Source organism: Microcebus murinus, chromosome 22, assembly GCF_040939455.1.
Source record: "Microcebus murinus isolate Inina chromosome 22, M.murinus_Inina_mat1.0, whole genome shotgun sequence".
In the NCBI taxonomy this organism is placed as follows: Eukaryota; Metazoa; Chordata; class Mammalia; order Primates; family Cheirogaleidae; genus Microcebus; species Microcebus murinus.
Genome location: NC_134125.1, coordinates 7,813,853 through 7,838,533, shown reverse-complemented (window position 1 = coordinate 7,838,533; position 24,681 = coordinate 7,813,853). Strand labels below are relative to the sequence as shown.

General features: G+C 38.4%; 1 protein-coding gene across 6 annotated transcripts in view; it reads left to right on the top strand.

Annotated features, from left to right (window-relative positions):
- ATXN2 (ataxin 2) overlaps positions 1–24,681 on the top strand; it is a 96,483-nt gene that overhangs the window by 54,930 nt on the left and 16,872 nt on the right. For 4 of the 6 annotated variants that reach the window (XM_075996558.1, XM_075996562.1, XM_075996560.1 and 1 more), the window contains 8 exons: positions 1,579–1,761; positions 4,192–4,389; positions 4,780–4,887; positions 5,158–5,228; positions 13,196–13,500; positions 14,546–14,609; positions 16,242–16,394; positions 16,771–16,837. In XM_075996558.1, coding sequence (XP_075852673.1) covers positions 1,579–1,761; positions 4,192–4,389; positions 4,780–4,887; positions 5,158–5,228; positions 13,196–13,500; positions 14,546–14,609; positions 16,242–16,394; positions 16,771–16,837 — 1,149 coding nt within the window. The remainder of the gene's footprint in view (positions 1–1,578; positions 1,762–4,191; positions 4,390–4,779; positions 4,888–5,157; positions 5,229–13,195; positions 13,501–14,545; positions 14,610–16,241; positions 16,395–16,770; positions 16,838–24,681) is intronic. The other 2 variants (XM_075996559.1, XM_012778380.3) reach the window with 1 other exon arrangement.

Below are 24,681 nucleotides of genomic sequence, written 5' to 3'. Positions count from 1 at the left end.
CTGTCTCAAAAAAAAAAAAAAATGCCTCTAATAGTGGCCACTAAATGCAAAATTAAGTTCTGTTGAAATATTTCTTACAGTCTATCATTTGAATAAGTGATATTTATATAATGAGAATGGTATTAGATAAACCGTGATCATTAATACTGAACATCGTTACTATATTAAGATGTAAGAACTGCCCATGGACTATTGACATAGTAATATGCTCTCTGCGTTATTTGGGAATGTTGGATTATCTCCAGTTGAAAACTATAAGCTATAATGCTTGCATTCTTTTAAATATTATGTCCATGATTAAATTCTCATCGTGAACACACATTAATTTGAAGTTCTTAAAAGAGTTTGACAGCAGAGTAGGGGTAATGAGTCTTAGCTTTGCTGTTGAGAATATTTTTACTGAGTGTTAGCACTCTCAGGCTTTTGTGGTGAGAACCATTCTATACATTGTTTTCACTTGATGGTTTGGTCTAATGCACAGTACACTGCTTTAGAAAGAGAAATCACTAATAGGGTAGCAGAATCAGTGATGTAGAATTTTGACACTTTACATAGTGCAAATTTCTTCCCTAGATGTTATGTTGATCTTAAAAGTCATGCATTAATACAATTATCAGTTCACAGCCTGTTAAATATAAGAAACTGCTTACAATTGAGGACTGTTTTGAAGAGGTAGATAAACCAAGATTTTGGAGACATTTAAGAAAGGTATATGTACATACATTTCAGTAATACCAGGGATGTATAGTGTAGAGATTAAGTCTTTGTAAAAGTTTATTTTTTCAGCCTGGCGCAGTGGTCACGCCTGTAATCCTAGCACTCTGGGAAGCCGAGGCGGGAGGATCGCTCAAGGTCAGGAGAAACCAGCCTGAGCGAGACCTCTTCTCTACTAAAAATAGCAAGAAATTAATTGACCAACTAACAATATATATACAGAAAATTACCTGGGCATGGTGGCGCATGCCTATAGAGTAGTCCCAGCTACTCGGGAGGCTGAGGCAGAAGGATCACCTGAGCCCAGGAGTTTGAGGTTGCTGTGAGCTAGGCTGGTGCCATGGCACTCTAGCCCCGGCAACAGAGTGAGCCTCTGTCTAAAAAAAAAAAAAAAATTTTTAAATTTTTTCTAATTATATAAGTAATATATTCTAGACAGTTTGGGGCAGAAATGGTAAAGTAAAAATTATTTCATCATGTAGGTATAACTTCTCTTAACACTCATTATATTTCTTTATTTTTGTATACCTACAAATAATATACATAGATGAAACAGATTGCTACAATTCTTTCAAGAGCTGTGAGATCTTGTTTGATTTCTTACCACCAGCTTCATCCCTCCTTTTCTTTAAAAATAAAGGGAAAGAAAATTTATGTATAAAACTTTGTGGCATTCCACAGTATAATTCTGAAAGAGTATGGCCCCCCAAATATGTATATGTATATATGGCTTTTTCTTCTGTAAAACCAAGGAGAAACTGTAGAGTGAGTGGGAGAAAGAGAATGTGTGTGTGTGAATTTAGCAGAAAAGTAGTACTGATGGACAGAGTGGCATTTATATGATGTGCACTGTTCCTTTCTTAGGACCTCCAAGAATGTCCCCAAAGGCCCAGCGACACCCTCGAAATCACAGAGTTTCTGCTGGGAGGGGTTCCATTTCCAGTGGCCTAGAATTTGTATCCCACAACCCACCAAGCGAAGCAGCTGCTCCTCCAGTGGCGCGGACCAGTCCCTCGGGGGGAACATGGTCATCAGTGGTCAGTGGGGGTAGGTGATACTTGGACATAATGACAATGTGCATTTTTGTAATTATTACTAGATGTAAAAAAAAGCTGAGCTTAAGTTCTGTTTGAGGAAGTGTAAGTGTACATATAGTAAAAATAGCGGAATAACCAGAAATTGGGAAACCTACATTTTTATTCTGGGCTCCCATTTATTCATCATATGTTAAAGAAAACAATGCAGTCATTCTGAATTTCAGTTTTCTCAATGAGTGAAGTAATTCTTGCCTAGTCTACCTTATGGGCTTTTGATGAGATTCCTATAAGGTTCATAAATATGAATATACTTTGTAGTTTTAAAGTACCACTCTAAGGCAAATACAGTATGTAACACTATTTAAAGGGACTATATTTCCTATCTCTTTTTAAAAGTTTGTTTATTGATTTCATAAATATTTATTTTGGGCTTACAGTGTAGTTTGTTTCTATAACATCTGTATATGGTACTAATTCCTGACTATATTTCCCTTATAAGGAATATCAAACACAAATGAGGGGCCCAAGTTTTATCTGTGATTAGCCTGAGGAATATGCTGTCAGCAGGTATAAAAGTATGAAAATTATACTTTTGCAAGCTTTTATGATTAGGCTAAGACTGTTTTTTTGCTACTTTGTCAATCAATACTTAATACTTTGCTCCCATAATAGAGAGCTAGAGCATCTAATTAATATTTTTTTTATTGGTCCACAGAACCTGTTTAAAAAAAAACCAAAAAACAAGGTCTTGAAGCTTAAGCAAAATAATTACCTAGTTCTGTTAAATGTCTGTTTTTAGTTGATATACACTGCTCAACTTCATGTAATGTACATTCATGTAATTGTACTATAAATTCCTTTGCATTTTGTATTTTCTTCCTTAGTCTTCAATTATTTTAAGTCTAACAAAAAATTAGAAATTAAAAAAAAATCTTTAGCTGTTTCATTAATCTTTTGACATTACTCAAATGTTCTGGATACGACTTTTGAGAGTAACAGCATGATTAGAAGCAAAAGAGTGAAAATAAAGTTGTTAGAGATACACCCAGAAGAGTGTCACAGGTTGCTTTTTATACTAGTTGGAAAAATGACAGCTGTTGCATAGTAGCTTTCTTTTGTGACCATTGTGGCTTATGAAAACACAAAATGTTAAAATGAAATATACTGAACTATTTTCTCTAAACTTTTAAATTTGAGCTCTGCAGTTAGGTTTATAATAGTATATGAAACCTTTAGATACTTATTTTACAATATCAACCCCTGTTTGTGTTATTTTCTCCTTTTGCTTAAATTGGATCCCTATTTCATTACTTAGTGCAGGGGATCTTGATGTTGTAAGAAAGAGCCCACAGGGTGGGCTACAAGGAACCAAAAGGTGTTTTAGTGTATAAATTGAATGAGGAAGGGGTAAGCCTATTTTTTAGGGATCTCCTCCTGCCAGTGTTTTAAGAGAAACAATCATTTTAATCAGTTCAACTCTTTAGTACAGAATGTGTTTATTTTAAAAAGTGGCATTTATCCTGCCTTAGGGAAGCCTTTTTCCAGCTTCATTCAAAATTCTATCTTTTAGAAGGAACATGTATAGTTAGGAGGAAAAAACCACAGTTGTACTTATGTATTGCTGTTGTTCTTCAGATACTTGTGTTCCTGATTACCACTAATCCTAAGACTTTGGAAAAGAAAACAGGATGATGGGGCCAAGTGCAGTGGATCACACCTATAATCCCAGCACTTTGGGGAGGCTGAGGCAGGAGGACCACTGGAGCCCAGGAGATGGAGGTTGCAGTGAGGCTATGATGATGCCATTGCACTCTAGCCTGGGTAACAGAGTGAGACCTTGTTTTAAAAAAGAAAGAAATTAAAAAAAAAAAAAAAAAAAACCAGGATGATGGATAAAAGGGGTAGGAAGGCTGGAGAGGATATTTTTGGGAAACAGAATGTCTTTTGCTAAGGCTGGAGAGCAGTGACACAATCACAGCTCACTGCAACCTTAAACTCCTAGGCTCAAGCAATCTTCCCCCCTCAGCCTGTCAACATGCTGGGATTACAGGCATGAACCACTATGCCTGGTCAAGTGAGTGCTGGGGCATCAGCCTAGCTCACAGCAACCTCAAACTCCTGGGCTCAAGCGATCCTTCTGCCTCAGCCTCCGGAGTAGCTGGGACTACAGGCATGCGCCACCATGCCTGGCTAATTTTTTCTCTCTATATTAGTTGGCCAATTAATTTCTTTCTATTTATAGTAGAGACGGGTCTCGCTCTTGCTCAGGCTGGTTTCGAACTCCTGACTTTGAGCAATCCGCCCGCCTCGTCCTCCCAGAGTGCTAGGATTATAGGTGTGAGCCGCCACGCCCGGCCTTATCTAGATCTTTAGAGAAGCCTCTTTGAGGAAGTGACAGTTAAACTGAGAATGTAATAAATAAATTTTCCCTTTTTTCTAGTTCCAAGATTATCCCCTAAAACTCACAGACCCAGGTCGCCCAGACAAAACAGTATTGGAAATACTCCCAGTGGACCAGTTCTTGCTTCTCCCCAAGCTGGAATTATTCCAACTGAAGCTGTTGCCATGCCTGTTCCAGCTGCATCTCCTACACCTGCTAGTCCCGCATCTAACAGAGCTGTTACCCCATCTATTGAGGGTATGTAAGAAAGGGCTTCTAGATCCATCATGTCGTTTGTGAAGTTGAGAATTAGAGGTTGACGTTATATTAAAATTTTTTTATGCTTTTATTTATAGGTGGGTATTTTGAATGCACATTTAAAATCCTATGTAAATGAGTTAATTATTTAAGTAATACCACTAGTTTAATATATATTATGTCGGCTGTTGTGAAGATTAACATTCCTGGGTATCAAATACCTATATAAATAAAATTATTTGTGTTTCATATGATATCTGCAACTAAAAACACCACTGTTTAAATGAAAATATTCTTTTCTAGAAACATAGGAAATCAGAATTATTATTCAGTGTTTGTCCATTTTGCTTTTCTAACCTTTAACTGAATTTTTAAAAAAAACTTTTCTAGCTAAAGATTCCAGGCTTCAAGATCAGAGGCAGAACTCTCCTGCAGGAAATAAAGAAAATATTAAGCCCAGTGAAACATCACCTAGCTTCTCAAAAGCTGAAAATAAAGGTTAGCATTTTAAAGAGTTTTTAGGTGTGAACTGTAGAAATAGGAAGGAATATGGCTAATTTCATGTCCAATACAGAATATTTTTGTTCAATACTTTTTCTTAGTATAGTGTATATATATAAATGCATAGTTTGACAAATGCCAAAATCCAAAATTAGTATTTGAAATTGTTATTCTTTTGATAGTACATCTTATAATTTCTAATATCCCCTATTAAAAGAATCTTAAGTTTAGAAATACATCTGTATCTGACAGTTCTTAATTTTACAGGTATTTCACCAATTGTTTCTGAACATAGAAAACAGATTGATGATTTAAAGAAATTTAAGAATGATTTTAGGGTAAGTATTATATGGACTAATGAATTAAGATGCAAAAAATAATAAACATTACTAAGGATTTTCATATCATCAGTTTACAGAAGTGCACTATATACACACACTCAAACATTGAATTGTGTGTAGAAAGCTAACCTTTCTTAAAGTTGTCTTTGCCTGTCCTTCAAGTGGGATAACTGAAATCAGGAGTTTTGATAACAACAGTGTTGGGTATCAAATGAAAGAGAATATAATTCTCATAATTGGAGCTACCAAAATATAGTTTATTATTTGATGTTCATTTGATTACTTTGTTCAATAAAGCTAGATTTTAGTAGAGCAAGACCAAGTCATTAATTATCTGGTGTGGTGAGTGGAAGATGTACTAGACTCTGGTGGTCTAAGGTGGTTGCAGATTTAGACTTTGTGCACAAATATATCGTGCATATCTTTCTGTAATACATCATTTGTCTCTCAAGATAGGCTGTGCTGAACATCTCTTCTTGATGACGATTTCATTCTTTTGTTTATATTTACTACAATATAATATAGATATCAAGGTTGACTTTGAGACTGACTCAGATCTTCCTAAAAGTTAGTTTCTTCCAGGTGAAAAATCTGATTATCAGCTTTTTTTTCCAAAGTAGATGAATTAAACGATGAGTGAATAGAAGGCAAAAGGCAGACCTATAATCCTAGCACTCTGGGAGGCTGAGGCAGGAGGATCACTCAAGTTCAGGAGTTCAAAACCAGCCTGAGCCTGTCTCTACTAAAAATAGAAAGAAATAAATTAATTGGCCAACTAAAAATATATAGAAAAAATCAGCCGGGCATAGTGGCGCATGCCTGTAGTCCCAGCTATTTAGGAGGCTGAGGCCGTAGGATTGCTTGAGCCCGGGAGTTTGAGGTTGCTCTGAGCTAGGCTGGTGCCATGGCACTCTAGCCCGGGCAACACAGTGAGACTTTCGCTCAAAAAAAAAAAAAAAAAGGCAAAAGGCAGGCCAGGTGTTGTGGCATGTGTCTGTAATGCCAACTACCAGGAGGGTGAGGTGGGAGGATCACTTGAACCCAGGATCAAGGTTACAGTGAGATATGGTTGTGCTACTGCCCTCCAGCCTTGGTAACAGAGTGAGACCTTGTCTTTAAAAATAAATAAAAGGGCAGAAGGCATCTTTTCCCCAGCCAGTGTTTTAACTTTCTAAAATTTAATAATTTCTTTGCTGATAGCTTCATTTATGACTTTGTGGCAACACTGAAAATTTTACATACCATTTAGTACTTTTGCACATATATATCTGTTCAGCTTCAATGCTGTTAACGGTTACTTTAAATTTTAATTTGTTTAGCAGTAGTTAATGCATATAAATTATACACATAATGATGAATGATCATGTGCCCATTCCCTTGCTGAGTAAGTCAAGTATTCCAGCATGATTAACCACCTCTTGTGTGCTTACCCCACCTCAGCTGCTTCCTCCTCTTCTTTTTCAGAAGGAAGAGTTTCTTTCCTGTACAATTCTTTATACTTACACTGTATATGAATAGATCCCTAAGCAATAGATAGATTTTGCATAATCTTAAGTATGCTGTAAATGATGTCATGCTGTAGGTATTCTTGCACACTTGGTTTTTTCCCTCAACATTCCTCGTTTTCTTTAAAACATTCAGTCCCTCTTAGAATACACTGACTTGAATTTATTACATAATGAAGGAAATAAATATTTTTACTTTGAAATGTATGTGTTAGCATTAGCACAGTTTGTAACAGCTTTATTGAGATATAACTTACATATCTGATTCTACCATTTAAAGGGTACAGTTCAGTGGTTTAGTATATTCACAGCATTGTGCAGCCATCACCACAATCGATTTTAAAACATTTTCCTCACCCCAAAAGAATGCATTCTCCATTTGCCTCCAACCCTTTCCCTCTGCCCCTAGCCCTAAGCAACCACTAATCCACAGATTAGTCTCTGTGGATTTGCCTATTCTGGACATTTCATATGGATAGACTAATACAATATGTGGCCTTTTATGACTGGCTTCTTTCACTTAGCATGTTTTCAACGTTCATCCATGTTGGAGCATACATCAGTACTTCATCTCTTGGCTGAATGAGATTCATTTATATGGATAATAACACATTTTGTTTATCCATCAGTTGGTGGCTGTTTGGCTTGTTCTCACCTTTTAACTATTATGAGTAATGCCACTATGAATAGTAATGTACAGTATTTCTGTGGTCTTGTGTTTTCATTTGTCTTGTGCACCTTCCTTGGAGTAGAATTTCTGGATTGTATGGTAACTTTGTGTTTACCTTTCTGAGGAACTGCCAAGCTGTTTGCCAAAGCAGCTGCACTATTTTACATTTCTACCAGCAGTGTATTGGGTCCCTGTTTCTCCACATCCTTGTCAACACTTGTTATTATCTGTTTTTGTTGTTGTTGTTGTTTTTTATTGTAGTCATCCTTGTGGGTGTGAAGTGATAATCTCATTGTGGTTTGGGGTTTTTGTGTTTGTTTTTTGAGACAGGGTCTTGCACTGTCTCCCAGGCTAGAGTGCAATGGTGTCATCATAGCTCACTGTAACTTCAAACTCCTGGGCTCAAGTGATCTTCCTCGCTCAGCCTCCCAAGTAGCTGGGAATACAGGCATGCACCACCCTGCCCAGCTAATTTTTCTTTTTCTTTTTTTAGGAACAGGGTCTTGTACTTGCTTAGGCTGTTCTTGAACTCCTGGCCTCAAGTGATCCTCTAGTGTTGGACTCCCAAAGTGCTAGGATTCTGTGGGTTTTATCTTTTCACTGTATTGTCCCTTGAAGCACAAACATTTTTAATTTTGATACAGGCAAATTTATCTGATTTTGTTGCTTGTGCTTATTTATAATTGACATGTAATTATACATATTTATGGGGTCCAAATGCATTGTTTTGCATGTAGGTAGATAATGTTGTCCCAGGGCCATCTGTTGAAAAAGACTATTCTTTCCACTACTGAATTTTCTTTACATGTTTGTCGAAAGTCAGTTGACTGCAAGTATGAAAGTTTATTGCTGCACTCTAAATTCTTCTCCATTCATCTATATGTCTTATCCTTACACCAGTATAATACTGTTTTTTGTTTTTGTTTTTGTTTTTTGAGATAGAGTCTCGCTTTGTTGCCCAGGCTAGAGTGAGTGCCATGGCATCAGCCTAGCTCACAGCAACCTCAAACTCCTGGGCTCAGGCAATCCTGCTGCCTCAGCCTCCTGAGTAGCTGGGACTACAGGCATGAGCCACCATGCCCGGCTAATTTTTTCTATGTATATTAGTTGGCCAATTAGTTTCTTTCTATTTATAGTAGAAATGGGGTCTCGCTCTTGCTCAGGCTGGTTTCCAACTCCTGACCTTGAGCAATCCACCTGCCTCGGCCTCCCAGAGAGCTAGGATTACAGGCGTGCGCCACCACGCCTGGCCTATAATACTGTCTTGATTAGAGTTACTATATTTTAAAGGGCTGTACTTTTTGATTTAATAGAAGACATTTTGGCTATAATATTAATTCATAGCTTTTGTAAACCTTCATTAATACTTGACTTTTATTTATTTATTTATTTATTTTTTGAGACAGAGTCTCACTTTTGTTGCCCAGGCTAGAGTGAGTGCCGTGGCGTCAGCCTAGCTCACAGAAACCTCAAACTCCTGGGCTCAAGCAGTCCTCCTGCCTCAGGCTCCCGAGTAGCTGGGACTACAGGCATGCACCACCATGCCCGGCTAATTTTTTGTATATATATTTTTAGTTGGTCAATTAATTTCTATTTTTAGTAGAGACGGGGTCTTGCACAGGCTGGTTTCGAACTCCCGATCTCGAGCAATCCGCCCACCAAGGCCTCCCAGAGTGCTAGGAATACAGGTGTGAGCCACCGCGCCCGGCCAATACTTGATTTTTAAATTCCAGATAGGAGCAACATTAAAAGTCTACGTCTTTAGAACTTTTAGTCTTACTACTTTTGGGAGCCCAAATAATCAAATGTATTATTAAGTATCTTATGAATAATTCCCTCGTTAATTAGCAAATACTAGAAAGCAAAGAAATGGTTTTTAAAAAATGTTTGAGGGTGAGCTTTATAATTGTTCCCTTTACATAAACTAATGTTGATATTCACTTAGGTTTATTACATATTTCCTACATACCAGACACTGTTCAAAATGTTTGTGTTAAATCTTTTATTGTCCTAACATCCCTCTGAAGCAAGTTTTGTTTTTATCTGCAGTATGTATTAGGAAACTGAGGCAAAAAGAAGTTAACTAGGGGCGGGCAAGGTGGTTCATGTCTGTACTTCTCGCACTCTGGAAGGCCAAGGTGGGAGGATCACTTGAGCTCAGGAGTTTGAGACCAGCCTGAGCAAGAGCAAGACCCTATCTCTACAAAAAATAGAAACATTAGCCACATGTGGTGGCGCATGCCTGTAGTCCCAGCTGCATGGGAGGCTGAGGCAGGAGGACCACTTGAGCCCAGGAGTTTGAGGTTGCCATGAGCTATGATGACGCCACTCTACTCTAGTTGGTGTGACATAATGAGACTCTGTCTTCAAAAAAAGAGTAAAATGTTATAATTTAAATATTTAATAAGTTGAATATTATAATTTGCCCATGGTCACATGACTGGTAAATGACAGATCTGGCATGTGGTGTTTAAGCTTCTCCCAATACTTTGAATAATAACTAATGGATAGTACGTAATTCAGTGAATGGATTGTCAGTGCCACCCTCATGACATGCACATTGCCCTGAACTGCATTTGTGAAAAATCTTGTCTTTTTTTTTTTTTTTAACTGCAAAAGAGGCCAAGACCTAATCTTTTAGGAAAGAGATTGAAAAAGCAATACCCCGTGGGTTTTGTCCCCTCCACCCCACACATATACCTTTTTCCTTAAGGCATCTACAGTCTCCAATATGCTACGTGCACGGTGCTGGTAACTTGCTTTGTGTAAGAATTGCTAGTGATTTGATCTGTTATGGGTTAATGTGGGTTAATGTGGGTTTTAGAGGTAAATAGACCCAAGATTGAATTTTGACCTCCATACGCCACATGTATAACATTGCCACATGTTCTCTACTTCCCGTAAGCCCAAATGGGAGAATTGTAGAACTTGCTTCATAGTGTTCTGTGAGGTCTAAATGAGATACTGTCTGTAAAGTGTTTACTGTAGTGCCTGGCACATAGTATGTGTTCAGTACATGTTAATTGTTATTACCAAAATATAGATAATCCTACATTGTACTGGCTATCGACATTTTCTTGTTCTTTGAATCATATAAGAATCTCAGTATTCCACTGAACACACCATGGCTTATGCCTGTAATCCTAGCACTTTGAAAGCCGACATGGAAGGATCACTTGAGACCAGGAGTTTGAGACCAGCCTGAGCCTGGGCCTGGGCAACACGAACACCCCGTTTCTACCAAAAAATTTCTTAAAAATTAGCCAGGCATGGTGGCACGAACTTGTAGTCCCTAGCTTCTAGGGAGGCTGAGGTGAGAGGATTGCTTTAGCCCAAGAGTTCAAGGCTGCAGTGAGCTGTGATTGCACCACTGCACTGCAGCCTCAACGACAGAAAGAGACCCTGTTTGTAAATAAAAAGAAAGACTGACTGACTCTTAGTTTTCCTTTAGTTGTAGGATACTGCAGAGAGAAAATACAGCAAGAGTGGCTTAAAAGCATGGATTGCATTTTAGTTTCCACTTAGATTTACCATTTGTAAGATGGGAAGAATAGTATTTACATGAAACAGGGCTTTTGTAAAGACTGAGTCTATAAATAGTTTAGAAGTGTCCATCCCATAATAAGTACTATGGATATTTGCCATTATCAGATTAACAGCAACAACAAAAGTCTAATTTTTGCCTTTACTAAAGGACTTTTAAGATAGATAAACACTGAAGTCTTCTGCAATATACAGTTGGTCTATTATGTGTGTGTCCTCTAAAGACTTTTGTGGCCAGGTGTGGTGGCTCACACCTGTAATTCTAGCACTTTAGGGAGACTAAGGCAGGAGGATCGCTTGAGGCCAGGAGTTAAAGAGCAGCCTGGGCAACAGTGAGACCCCATCTCTACAAAAAATAGAAAAATTAACCAGATGTAGTGGTGCTCGCCTGTAGTCCCAGCTACTTGGGAGGCTAAGGCAGGATGATTGCTCGAGCCCAGAGTTTGAGGTTGCAGTTAGCTGTGGTGACCACGCCACTGCACTCTAGCCCAGGCAATAGAATGAGGCCCTGTCTCAGAAAAAAAACAAAAGAAGATATTTGTGAACAAGTGCAAGTTGAAGCAATAAGTTCCTGTAGTGTGAACTTAAACTGTCACTGGGCCCCACTCAACATTTTCCCTCAGCAACTTGAGGGCATATAGCTATGCTGTGGTGCAGTGAAGCGCAAGGTGCCCCTGAGTTGCACAATGCCGTTTGCTATGACAGCAGAAGCTTAGGTAGTGAATTGAAACCTTTGAAATTGGTTTGCTGGTGCTGAGGCAGTCTTGTCTCTCTCCAACCTTGAAGTGGCCCCTTCTGCTGTGCAGGTTTTTCTTTAGTTTATTCTCCCAACCTGGGGCTGTTGCTTGTGTCTGTTCTCATTTCCACTTTTGTTGACCTCCTTCCTGCCCTTTTCCTTCTCTTTTTCTTCTACTGTTAACTTTCTTTTGTGGAGGATGGCATCTTAAGTCACCTTCAGCCAGTGGTAGCATTGATTTCTTCTGGTCTACAATCATAAAAACCTTTCACTTATTCCACCAATGTGTTTATCTTCTGCTCATCTTGATGGTTCTTGTTTTGCAGTTTCCTTCTTTACTTACAGGTATAGATCTAACTGACCCACATGTCTAGTCCAGTTTCCCTCTGAATCCATCTGCTTCTGATCTTCCAACCCACCACTTCCAAACCCACGAGGTCCAGGGCTTAGTCCAGCCTCCATAATGGCACGACTATTATGGAGACCGTTATGGAGAAGGGCACGATCTCACTTGCCCTCCCTCCAGTTCATTCCCCACAAAGCTTCTGTGCTTATCTTCGTGAACTGTAAATCTGCTCACTACTCTACCCTGCTTGAAATTCCTCAGTGACTTCCCATAACCCTAAGAATTAAAAGCCAGAGTCCTTAGCATGGCTGGTAACTTCCTTTATCATTTTGTTCCTCTTCTGTGAGTTTGTCATTTCTTGAATCACTCGTGCACGTGTGCCCCACCCTTGCTCCAGCCCCTAGTGTTTTTCTTTTTTGTGATGTAGCCATCTTCTCCCTTTCCTTTGGAATTTACAACACGCTGTTCCTTTTACTTAGACTCATTTCCTTTCCAAACACCTCTCCTAAACTTTTTTCACAGCTTAAACCAGATGACACTCCCATTGAGAAGCCTTCCTTTGTATCGGTTGCTTTTTCTATAGAGTTTCATAGCTTTACTACATTTTGTTGTTAATCATCTGATCTGATTCAGATGGCAATCAGATGTGGGAGGATAGGAACTATTTAATATTTTCTATACCAGCAGGTACAATTTCTGACATGTGATAGGTGCCCAGTAAATACTGAGTTTTTGAGGCCCAAGACCAGGCATCCTCAAACTACAGCCCGCCGAGGACATTTATCCAGCCCGCTGGATGTTTTTTCTGTCGCTGCCTGTCCTGCTTAGCAGCCGACTCGTCCCGGGCCCACAGTGCACATGTGTGGAATGTGTGCCGCACTCTCCAATGGTCTGAGGGACCGTGAACTGGCCCCCTGTTTAAAAAGTTTTGAGGACTCCTGCCCAAGACATTTGAGTGCTTTGATAATTATGGTTGTGTTGCATAGATACTCTGTTATTGTTGCCTTATAATAAAAACCTTGCTCTTACATTATAAAAGAAGCCTTATTCAAAACATTTCAAACCTACAGATAATATTACTTTGCTTGTGCTCATGGCAAAATTACTAGAGTATTTAAAAATATTTTAAGTGTAATTATACGTATAATTGTTTCCTTTATTTAGTTACAGCCAAGTTCTACTTCTGAATCTATGGATCAACTACTAAACAAAAATAGAGAGGGAGAAAAATCAAGAGATTTGATCAAAGACAAAATTGAACCAAGTGCTAAGGATTCTTTCATTGAAAATAGCAGCAGCAACTGTACCAGTGGCAGCAGCAAGCCGAATAGCCCCAGTGTGTCCCCTTCAATACTTAGTAACACGGAGCACAAGAGGGGACCTGAGGTCACATCCCAAGGGGTTCAGACTTCCAGTCCAGCATGTAAGCAAGAGAAAGATGATAAAGAAGAAAAGAAAGATGCAGCTGAGTGAGTAAACCTGGAACTTAGCACATCCTATTACTCAGTTAACTTTTTTATAAAAGGTGGTCAGGTCCTTCAATCTCAACCTTTCTGGACTCTTAGATTGCTTTACACATAGCCATTAATTTACAAATAACTGGTCTAAACAAATGGCATCTTAAGTAAGTAAATTAGGTTATTATACCCTGCACTGCTCTTCCCCTTACTCCATTTTTGTACCCCAGGGCAAGAAAACTAGGCATAAATTAAGAAAAGTTTTTCTGTAAATGTATTGGAGTTGAAAAATTACCAATATTTGGGACCTAGTTCCCCTAGACTCCAGTCAGTAGTCATCCTAGCTGCTAGGACACAGAACTGCTACTGCCAAGAAGAGAGAAAAGTATCCGGTGCTCTTACTTGGAATTCAGAGTGTTTTCCTTCAGAAATAATGTTGTAGTTAATGTTTAGATTTTTAAAATAGACTTAATTCTGCACATCCAATATGTTATCAATTAAATGGGGTTTTGTGGGCTAACCTCAGATTTGAACCTCCATTGATTTATGTGTTCTGGGTACCAAACAACCCAGTTATAGCTGGACTTTTAAAATGCAGCCTACTGGTAAATTGGGGACTGCGTATGCTCAATTTGAGGCAGACATTTTTATTAGAGCCATGATTTTTTCCCCCATATATGTTATGTGGAAAATACCTTGTCACATAAAAATTACTGCATGCTAGAGAATTGGTATATTAAGGTTTGTTATTAAGGGCTTTTTGTAAGGTGCTGCTGTCTTTTCAAGTATTTACTGATTGCCTTTGAGAGAAGCAATTGTGTATTACTCAAACTTTTTTTAAAAAGTTGTCCTTTTATGGCAGTTTCTTTATGAGATTAAGGAATGGACAATATAAATGTGTGTGTTTTAATAGAGAGGATTATTAATGATCTAGTGAAAATAGTTTAAATACAGTATATGTTCAGCAGTTTTAAAAAAATTGTCAGCTATGGAAGATTTAAGAGAGATATAAGTACCATGCAGATTTCACTGGCTATTGTATTTTTTTCTGGTTTAGGCAAGTTAGGAAATCAACATTGAATCCCAATGCAAAGGAGTTCAACCCACGTTCCTTTTCTCAGGTAAGTTTATTACTTTCCTTGAGTCCCTGGAAAAAAAAAATGTATTATGATTGGTAATATTCCCTCTTCCATACCTGTCATTCTAAATTCAGTTGTATGATAAAAACAACTTTTATTTTTCTTGTATGGTCATTAATGAATATTTTCTAGCCATAAAAAAGATCCTTCTTTTGTTATCAATTAGATTTGATCTTGGGGAAATCTTTGAATTTTTTAAACTCAGAAAGTGAAGACGTTTGGCAAGCTAGGCTGTGAGGTTTATAGATACGCCCTCCACATCTGAGGGTTTTACATCCTTGGATTCAACCAACCAACCATACACTGAAGATGTAGTTAGCGACGGGCGAGGTGGCCCACACTTGTAATCGCAGCACTTTGGGAGGCCAAGGCAGGAGATGAGGTGGGAGGATCGCTGGAGTCCAGGAGTTCAAGACCAGTTTGAGCAAGAGCAAAACCCCGTCTCTAGAAAAACAAGAGAGAAATTAGCTGAGCGTGGTGGTGTGCACCTGTAGTCCCAGCCACTCGGGACGCTGAGGTAGGAGGATCACTTGAGCCTAGGAGTTGGAGGTTACAGTAAGCTATAATGATGCCACTGCACTCTAGCCTGCTTGACAGAGTGAGATTCTGTCTGTAAATAAAAAATAAAGAAAATGTAGTTAGGCCTATGAGCCTGTGACTATTGTGTCTGTACTGAACATGTACTGACTTTTTTCCCTTCTCATCATTTCACAATAATACAATAATAGTATAACAACTATTTACATAGCATTTACATTATGTTAGTGTTATGTGTAATCTAGAGATGATTTAAAAAAGTATATAGGAGAGCGAGGAGGGGTGAGGGGGAGGAATGGCAGGTGCAATATATGTAACCCTAATAATATTTGTACCCCTATAATATGATTAAAAAAAAGTATACAGGAGAATATATGTAGGTTAAAAACACTTTTCTCCAGTCCCTTAAACATCACTTCCACTATTGTAAATAATATTATGTTTTAATTGGTAAATTCTGCTTTCTTTCTAGAAAAGCATTTTTCCTTTTATTCAAAACATGAAATGTCATTTTCTATGTTGTTTTCAATAAAAGGGACTAGTTAAAAGTGAGTAAAACTGGCCGGGTGCAGTGGCTCACGCCTGTAATCCTAGCACTCTGGGAGGCAGAGGTGGAGGATCACTCAAGGTCAGGAGTTCAAAACCAGCCTGAGCAAGAGCGAGACCCCATCTCTACTAAAGATAAAAAGCAATTATCTGGACAACTAAAATATTATAGAGAAAAAATTAGCCAGGCATGGTGGTGCATGCCTGTAGTCCCAGCTACTCAGGAGGCTAAGGCAAGAGATTGCTTGAGCCCAGGAGTTTGAGGTTGCTTACTTTGAGGTAGGCTGACGCCACAGCACTCTAGCGCAGGCAACAGAGTGAGACTCTGGCTCAAAAAAAAAAAAAAATGAGTAAAACTTAGACTGGGAAAATCAGTCTTCATTTTTTTTTTAATTATATACATTTTAATTATTCTTTTTCTTTTATTCCCATCACTTTCATGAGATTCTCACTAAGAAAATCAGTCTTCAAACTGCAGTAATAGTTAAGTTGTTACCTTGAGATAGTTGAGTTTTATTTTTGTTTTTGTAGCCAAAGCCTTCTACCACCCCAACTTCACCTCGGCCTCAAGCACAGCCTAGCCCCTCTATGGTGGGTCATCAACAGCCAACTCCAGTTTATACTCAGCCTGTTTGTTTTGCACCAAATATGATGTATCCAGTCCCAGTGAGCCCAGGCGTGCAAGTAAGTCATAGAATTTGATGTTTACTTAGCTTCCCCAGTCGTTTATACTTGATACAAACACTTTTCTGCTTGCAGTGACTTGAGGGTGCGATGGTATGTGAAAGTGTTTGAGAGAGGGAGGCATGCAGTGTTTTTGTGTATTGTTGGTATAAGGATCTAAATCTGAGAATATTTTCTGGTGAGAAAGATGGTTTAGATTTACTGTGTAGTTTGGGTTTCTCCTTTTAGCTGTTGGTATAATTTTATTTTTTAATGATTCATAGAGAATCAGGAAACGTCCAATCTAGCAATATAAGCAATATCAAACTAAGAGACAGTGATAGAATACTTACCATAAGAGCCTAATGTTAACATGTATATTTTTAATTCCCTCCAGCCTTTATACCCAATACCCATGACGCCCATGCCTGTGAATCAAGCCAAGACATATAGAGCAGGTAAAGGTGAGAATAATCCTGCCTGTATGTTTGCTAGTAGCCAGCATGCTGCATGAATTAAGTAGCTCCATTTAATGAATAAATAGGCCAGGTGCAGTGTGATCCCAGCACTTTGGGAGGCTGAAATGGGAAGATTGCTTAAGGCCAGGATTTTGAAGACCAGCCTGAGCAACATATAGTGAGACCCTTGTCTCTCGAAAAAATAAAAAAACAAATAGGAAGAATTGAATTCTGAAGATTTCAACCTGAAATTTAAAGTTGAAGTTAAACTTTACAAAATAGAAAAAGATTTGCTAAATTAGTTTCACTAGATTGTTGACCTTGCTTTGCTTGAACCTACAGTTATTTTCCCAGTGCCAGAATTCCTTTTGAAACAAAGGGGCAGCTCACTTCAGAAACCAATGTCAAAATCCTATTATAGAGGGATATTTCCTCATCTTTAAAATGAGGGAGTGGTATAATCTAGTGGTATAAACTAGATTATACCTGTGTGGTTAAAGAGATTTCATAGATAAAAACACATTTATCTTAAACTGACATCTTTTGGCTGACCCCGTGGCTCACGCCTGTAATCCTAGCACTCTGAGAGGCCAAGGCGGGCGGATTGCTCTAGGTCAGGAGTTCGAAACCAGCCTGAGCAAAAGTGAGACCCCGTCTCTACTATAAATACAAAGAAATTAATTGTCCAACTAATATATATAGAAGAAAATTAGCCAGGCATGGTGGCGCATGCCTGTAGTCCCAGCTACTCGGGAGACTGAGGCAGAAGGATTCCTTGAGCCCAGGAGTTTGAGGTTGTTGTGAGCGAGGCTGACGCCATGGCACTCACTCTGGCCTGGGCAACAAAGCGAGACTATGTCTCAAAAAAAAGAAAAAAAAGAAAACTTTTAATGTCAGAAAATGCCAAAGTATTCCCTTTTTGCCAGTTAATTTAGGTCTATTAATTGCTATCATGTTATTGAGAAACAATAGGAAGTAGAATATATAGGAAAGACATTTCTCAGTGTCCAATAATTATCCATTTGAAATAAAAATTTTACTTTCTCATTAAGAAGATACCCTCATTTTTTGAAGTAATTGCGATTTTTGTGGATGCCAACTAAAACTCTTAGTGTTTTTTTTTTTTTTTAGAAATACGACTTTCCTTTGCCTTAGAATGCTTGAACATGTTGAAAGAACTCTATCATAGATATTGTAAAGTAATCCTTGCAATCTAGTTATAAAGATTAATCTAGGCACAGTGGAGGGGAAGGGGGGAAAAAAACCCAAATCTATAAACTATTATATTTATTACACCTTTCTATTTCCCCTGCTTCCCCCCCCCCCCATGTTATTGCTTTATGACAAAAACATCAATTGTTAGAAAGTATGTTCCCCATTCTAGAGTTGTGTGTTTTCTTCTTGTGATGCCATTGATTATATTCAGGTTCAACTTTGTGGGGTGGCAGTAAACATACACTGAATGGTTCTCTGTGCTCTGTGTTGTATCACACAGGAGGCACACAGTGTATGTCCTGCTTCTAGTTACAGTAAGATTGGTTAAGAGCTCAAGTGGTGATACCACGATTCCTTATTCTACCTCCCCATTATAAAGTTTTCTATTAATCATTTATCTAATTCATTATTAATTTAATGCATAACATCATTTTTTAAATAAGTGCTGTTCTCAGATTTTAGTGTGCATCAGAGTTACTTACGAATAGCTTAAAAACACAAGATTGATTGGCATCATCTCCAGAGTTTCTGATTCAGTAGATTTGGGGCATACCTTGAGAATTTGCATTTCTAGTGTAATTTATAAATCCAGTTTCCAAGTCATGCTACTGGTCCAAGGCCATACTTTGAAAACCTGTGTAATTAGCAGTTTGAAAATGGTGATTTCTGAGTTCCTAACATTTGTTTTTTCTTCTACATTTATTAGATAGAGTCATTCTGTAAAGGATTGTTCTTTTCAGCTAGGGCATTTGGTTATCCTGAAATCATTTGTATTGGGAGGCAGGATACATTCTCAATTCATTCCAATTTTCAGAGTGAGAAGTTGGTGCCCTTGTCCCTTCCTAGTAGTGCCAGTGAAGTTTAGTTTTTTTAAAGAGTGTGTATCTCTGTCTCTCTCATTCCTATCATTTATTTATTCTTGGTTTTAAGAATACTATGAACGCATGGATTTTTATATATTTATTGTGTCATTTATTCTTTTTGTTGCTCCCATTGTCCTATCTTAGATCCATGGGAATCTCTTTAAGTTGGCTTCTGTGTCCTTTTTTTGTTTGTTTGTTTGTTTTGTTTTGTTTTTGTTTGTTTGTTTGTTTTGAGGCAGAGTCTTGCTTTGTTGCCCAGGCTAGAGTGAGTGCTGTGGTGTCAGCCTAACTCACAGCAACCTCAAACTCCTGGGCTCAAGTGATCCTGCTGCCTCAGTCTCCCAAGTAGCTGGGACTACAGGAATGCGCCACCATGCCCAGCTAATTTTTTCTATATATATTAGTTTGGTAATGAATTTCTTTCTATTTATAGTAGAGACGGGGGTCTCGCTCTTGCTCAGGCTGGTCTCGAACTCCTGACCTCGAGTGATCCACCAGCCTTAGCCTCCCAGAGTGCTAGGATTACAGACGTGAGCCAGCATGCCCAGCCCTGTGTCCTTTTGATACTACTTGTATATCTTAGCTTCCTTCCTTTCTGATGTTTCAGGTAAAATCTTTCTTGCCTAGAGTAGTTATTCCTCCAAAGAACCCTGATTCCTTTTTCTGGGTAATAGTATTTGGAAACCACTATCTGGTCATTGGATGTGCCGGTTGCTATTAAATTGTTGCTTCTGGACCTTTTCTGTGGACTAAACTAGGAAGTGTCACTTTTCTCATTCAGAAATTCATATTGATATTTCCAATTCAAGTTAACATTGCAGGATTTTTACTGACTTTCTTTGTGCTTGCATCTCTTATTCTCTTACACTGAAACTTTGGTTATTAAAAATAATAAGTAATGTTGCATAACAAATTATCACAAACCCTAGCTACCTAAAACAACAAACATTTATTATTTCACATAGTTTCTGAGGGTCAGGAGCAGCTTGGCTGAATGATTCTGCCTCCAGTCTCTTATGAAATTGCAGACATAGTATTGGCTAGGATTGCAGCTATCTTAAGGGTTAATTTAATGCTGTTGACAAGGAAGCATCATTAGGTTCCTTGCCACATAGGCTTCTTCACAGCCCTGGTCATGACGTGGCAGCTGGCTTCTCCCAAAATGAGTATTCAGAGAGAAACAGTCCTAAAAGGAAACTACAGTGTGGTTTAGAACCTAATCTTAGAAGTTGCATATCATCAGTCCTGCTGTTACGCCATTGGTCACACAGTGTGACCCTGGTATAATGTGGGAGTTAACTGAAAACCAGGAATCATATCACTGAGGGGCAGCTTAGAGGCCTGTTATTTACATAATTCCTACAGAGTATATAAAGTATTTTCAAAATTGTCTAATTGATAAACTATAGAATAAAAGATTTCTTTCAGGGTGAGGAATTGGTACCCTGGTTTACTTGCAAAATACTATCTTCTGTAGTCATTAGTGGTTATGTCAATAGTTGATGAATAGTTAATTTGGTTGAGTTTTGCATATTGAGGGATAGCATTTTTATTATTTAATTTTATTTTTCATGTGTAAAATATTTGTGCTTTTATAGTGAAAATTATATAAAACAGTGCATTCAGAGAAATCTTGCTTCTATCCCCGTATCTTTTCTACCTATATCTTTAACTTCATCACTTCCCTCCTAGTAGGTGTATCATCACTTGTGTAACAGTAGGTGATCATTAAAAATTTATCCTTACAGGCCGGGCGCGGTGGCTCACGCCTGTAATCCTAGCTCTCTGGGAGGCCGAGGTGGGCGGATCGTTTGAGCTCAGGAGTTCGAAACCAACCTAAGCAAGAGCAAGACCCCGTCTCTACTATAAAGATATTAATTGGTCAACTAATATATATAGAAAAAATTAGCTGGGCATGGTGGCGCATGCCTGTAGTCCCAGCTACTCGGGAGGCTGAGGCAGAAGGATTGCTTGAGCCCAGGAGTTTGAGGTTGCTGTGAGCCTTGCTGATGCCACGGCACTCACTCTAGCCTGGGCAACAAAATGAGACTCTGTCTCAAAAAAAAAAAAAAAAAAATTATCCTTACAATGTTTATTTTTGCAAATATACATGTTTATTTTTTTAAATACTTTTATCTAGACACAAGTCACATATCATGAAATTCACCCATATATAGTATACAGTTCTATGGGATTTAGTGTAGTCTTAGAGTTGTATACATCACCACAATCAATTTTAAAATTTTTTACCACCCCCCAAAAGACCTTTGTACCCTTTAGCAGTTACTCCCCCTTCCTTCCTCCTCCCCCCTCCCATATACCTCAGACATACTAACCTACTATCTTTATAGATTTGCCTATTCTGGAGGTTTCATATTAATTGGTATCATACTATGTCTAACCTTTTGTAGGCTTCTTCCACTTAGTATGTTCTCAGGGTTCATCTGTGTTGTAGCATGTGTCAGTTCTTCCTTCTTTCTTATGGCTGAATAATCCATTGTGTGAGTATACCACATTTATCAATCATCAGTTGTTGAACATTTGGGTTGTTTCCATCTTATGGCTATGAACATTCACATGGCAAGTTTTCTGTGGACTTAGGTTTTTATTTCTCTTGAAATGTAATTACTATGTTGGAACTGCCAGACTTTCCCAAAGCAGCTGCACCATTTTGCATTCCATCCAGTAATGTACAAGTGTTCCAGTTTCTCCACATCCTACCAGCACTTGATATTGTCTTTGCCTTTTGGATATGAGGTGGTATCTCATTGTGGTTTTGATTTGCATTTCCTTAATGACTAATCTTGAGCATCTTTTTATGTGTTTATTGGCCATTTATATATCTTCTTTGGAGAAATGTCTATTCAAATGGTTGGCCTGGTTTTTAGTCCAGTTATTTTTCTTTTACTTAGTTGTAAAAATTCTTTATATCCTTGGGAATGATGATTAAAAAGAAAAAAAAACCCTAAACATTCTTTATATATTCTTTTTTTTTTTTTTTTTTTTGAGACAGAGTCTCACTTTTGTTGCCCAGGCTAGAGTGAGTGCCGTGGCGTCAGCCTAGCTCACAGCAACCTCAGTCTCCTGGGCTCAAGCGATCCTCCTGCCTCAGCCTCCCAAGTAGCTGGGACTACAGGCACGCACCACCATGCCTGGCTAATTGTTTTGTATATATACTTTTAGTTGGTCAATTAATTTCTTTCTATTTTTAGTAGAGACGGGGTCTCACTCAGGCTGGTTTCGAACTCCCGATCTCGAGCAATCCGCCCGCCTCAGCCTCCCAGAGTGCTAGGATTACAGGCGTGAGCCACCACGCCCGGCTCTTTATATATTCTGATATAAATCTTTTATCAGATATGTGATTTATAAATATTTTCTTACATTTTATAATCTATCTTGCTTGATTTTCTTGCATTTTATAGTTATATTGCAACACACAAGTTTTTTTTTTTTTTTTTTTTAACAGAATCTCACTGTGTTGCCCGACTAGAGTTCCATGGCGTCAGCCTAGCTCATAGCAACCTCAAACTCCTGGGCTCAAGTGATCCTCCTGCCTCAGCCTCCCGAGTAGCTGAGACTACAGGCATGCACCAACATGCCTGGCTAATTTTTTTCTATATATTTTTAGTTGGCCGATTAATTTGTTTCCATTTATAGTAGAAACGGGGTCTCACTCTTGCTCAGGCTGAGCGATCCACCCGCCTCAGCCTCCTAGAGTGCTAGGATTACAGGTGTGAGCTACCTCGCCCTGCCTCTCCTGTGGGTTTTTAAAGAAGTTTTATATTAAATAATTTTAAAATTTCTTCTCTTTTAATGAATTTTAACATTTCTATATTCTGATTATAAGTCCTTTATCTGATATAGATATTATGAATGTTTTCTCCCAATCTGTGGTGTCTTTTTGACCAGGTTGGTTTTGTTCCAGAGTCTGTGTTGATGAAACCCCATTTGTCAAGTTTTTGGATCCTCCTTAAGGAGGATCACTTAAGCCTGTGAGCTATGATCGTACCACTGTACTCCAGCTTGGGTGAAAAAGCAATACCCTGTATCTAAAATATATATATTAAATTTAGGAAAAAACCACTTCCCTAACCAAGTGTCTTAGACTGTTTTGTGTTACTACAAAGGAATACCTGAGGCTGGGTAATTTATAAAGAAAAGAGGTTTATTTGGCTCATAGTTCTGCATTATATATGTGAAGCATGGCACAGGTATCTGCTCACCTTCTGGTGAGGGCTTTGTGTTGTGTCAAAACATGGCAGAGAAGGTCAGAGGGGAAGCAGGCACATGCAAAGGGGAGCAAACATGGGGGGCAGCCTGGCTTTACAACAACCCACTCCCACTCGCTGTCTCCACCCCCACTGCTAACCAAGCTAGTCTGGAAAGAATGAGAGCTCAGTACCATCACAGAAGGGCACCAAGCCATTTCTGAGGGATCCACCCCCATGACCTACACCACCCCACCTCCCAACACTGCAACTCTGGGGATCAAATTTCAGTGTGAGATTTCCTGGGCACAAATAAACCGTATCTAAACCAAAGCACCAAGTAATTAGAATTTTTTGATTTTTAGAAAAGAGTATACTTGATTAGCTTTTGGATTGTTTTTAATATACATGAAGGTAATAAGTAACAAAAGTAGTAATAGGCCAGGCACGATGGCTCACACCTATAATCCTAGCACCATGGGAGGTGGAGACAGGAGGATGGCATGAGCTTAGCAGTTTGAGACCAGCCTGAGCAAGAGCACAAGACCCCATCTGTACCAAAAATAAGATAAATTAGCCAGATTAAGTGGCACACAACCTGTAGTCTCAGTTTCTCAAGGGGCTGAGGCAGGAGGATCACTTGAGCCCAGGAATCTGAGGTTGCAGTGAGCTATGATGACACCACTGCACTCTAGCCCAGGTAACAGAATAAGACTATCTCAATTAAAAAAAAAAAAAAAAAGTAATAGTGAACAAACAGGTCAAGCTCAATTAGTGAGCTTAATTAGGTAACTATCATTTAATGAAAGCGATATTTGAGTTTGGGGTGGCCTTTTCTGTCACATGTGGTGCTTTTTCAATGTGTGTGCTTTCCTGATCAAATTCAGAGAAGTATTTTACTATTGCTTTCTTTGTTTTCAAGTTTTCTTTTCTAAATAAATAAAATATTATTAAATAGTAGATTACCAGCTTTCCTAAATTTAAGCAACTGTCATTAGATGTTTAGCTAGGAATTTTAAATATTTAAAATTAAAACCAAATTCTGCCATGAAGTTTGCAATTACTTTTATAATCAGTTCCCCAATGATTTTATAAACACAGCAGGTTATATATTCATTGTGGCTCATACCTTGTTGTAAGCAGTCATTACATGGTTCCTTCCCTCAAGTGGCTTGGTTGACATCACATCAGGCAACAACGGTAGATTCTGTCATAGACATAAGGAAAAGGCACACAAAGGATGCAGCTTGCTCTTGCTGAGTGAACTAGTTGAGATCTCACATAGGCAATGACAGTTGCTCAGTTGTTAACTAGAGTTTTAACAGGGAAAGGATCTTGCAGGTAGAAATATGTGTTGAATAATATAAGACAGTAAGTTTTAAAAGAACTGTTATTGAGAAACCTATATGCTGCATTGAGCTGTGTGATACTGGTTTGAGAAACAGTGAGAAGTTGCATAAGGATTTAGTGGTTGGAAATTAAGGAAGATGGTAGTAAGGTTAGTGTTAGATCTGTTTTGGTTTTTTACCATGCTTTTGTTTTTCTCAAAATGAGCCCAGTGCCC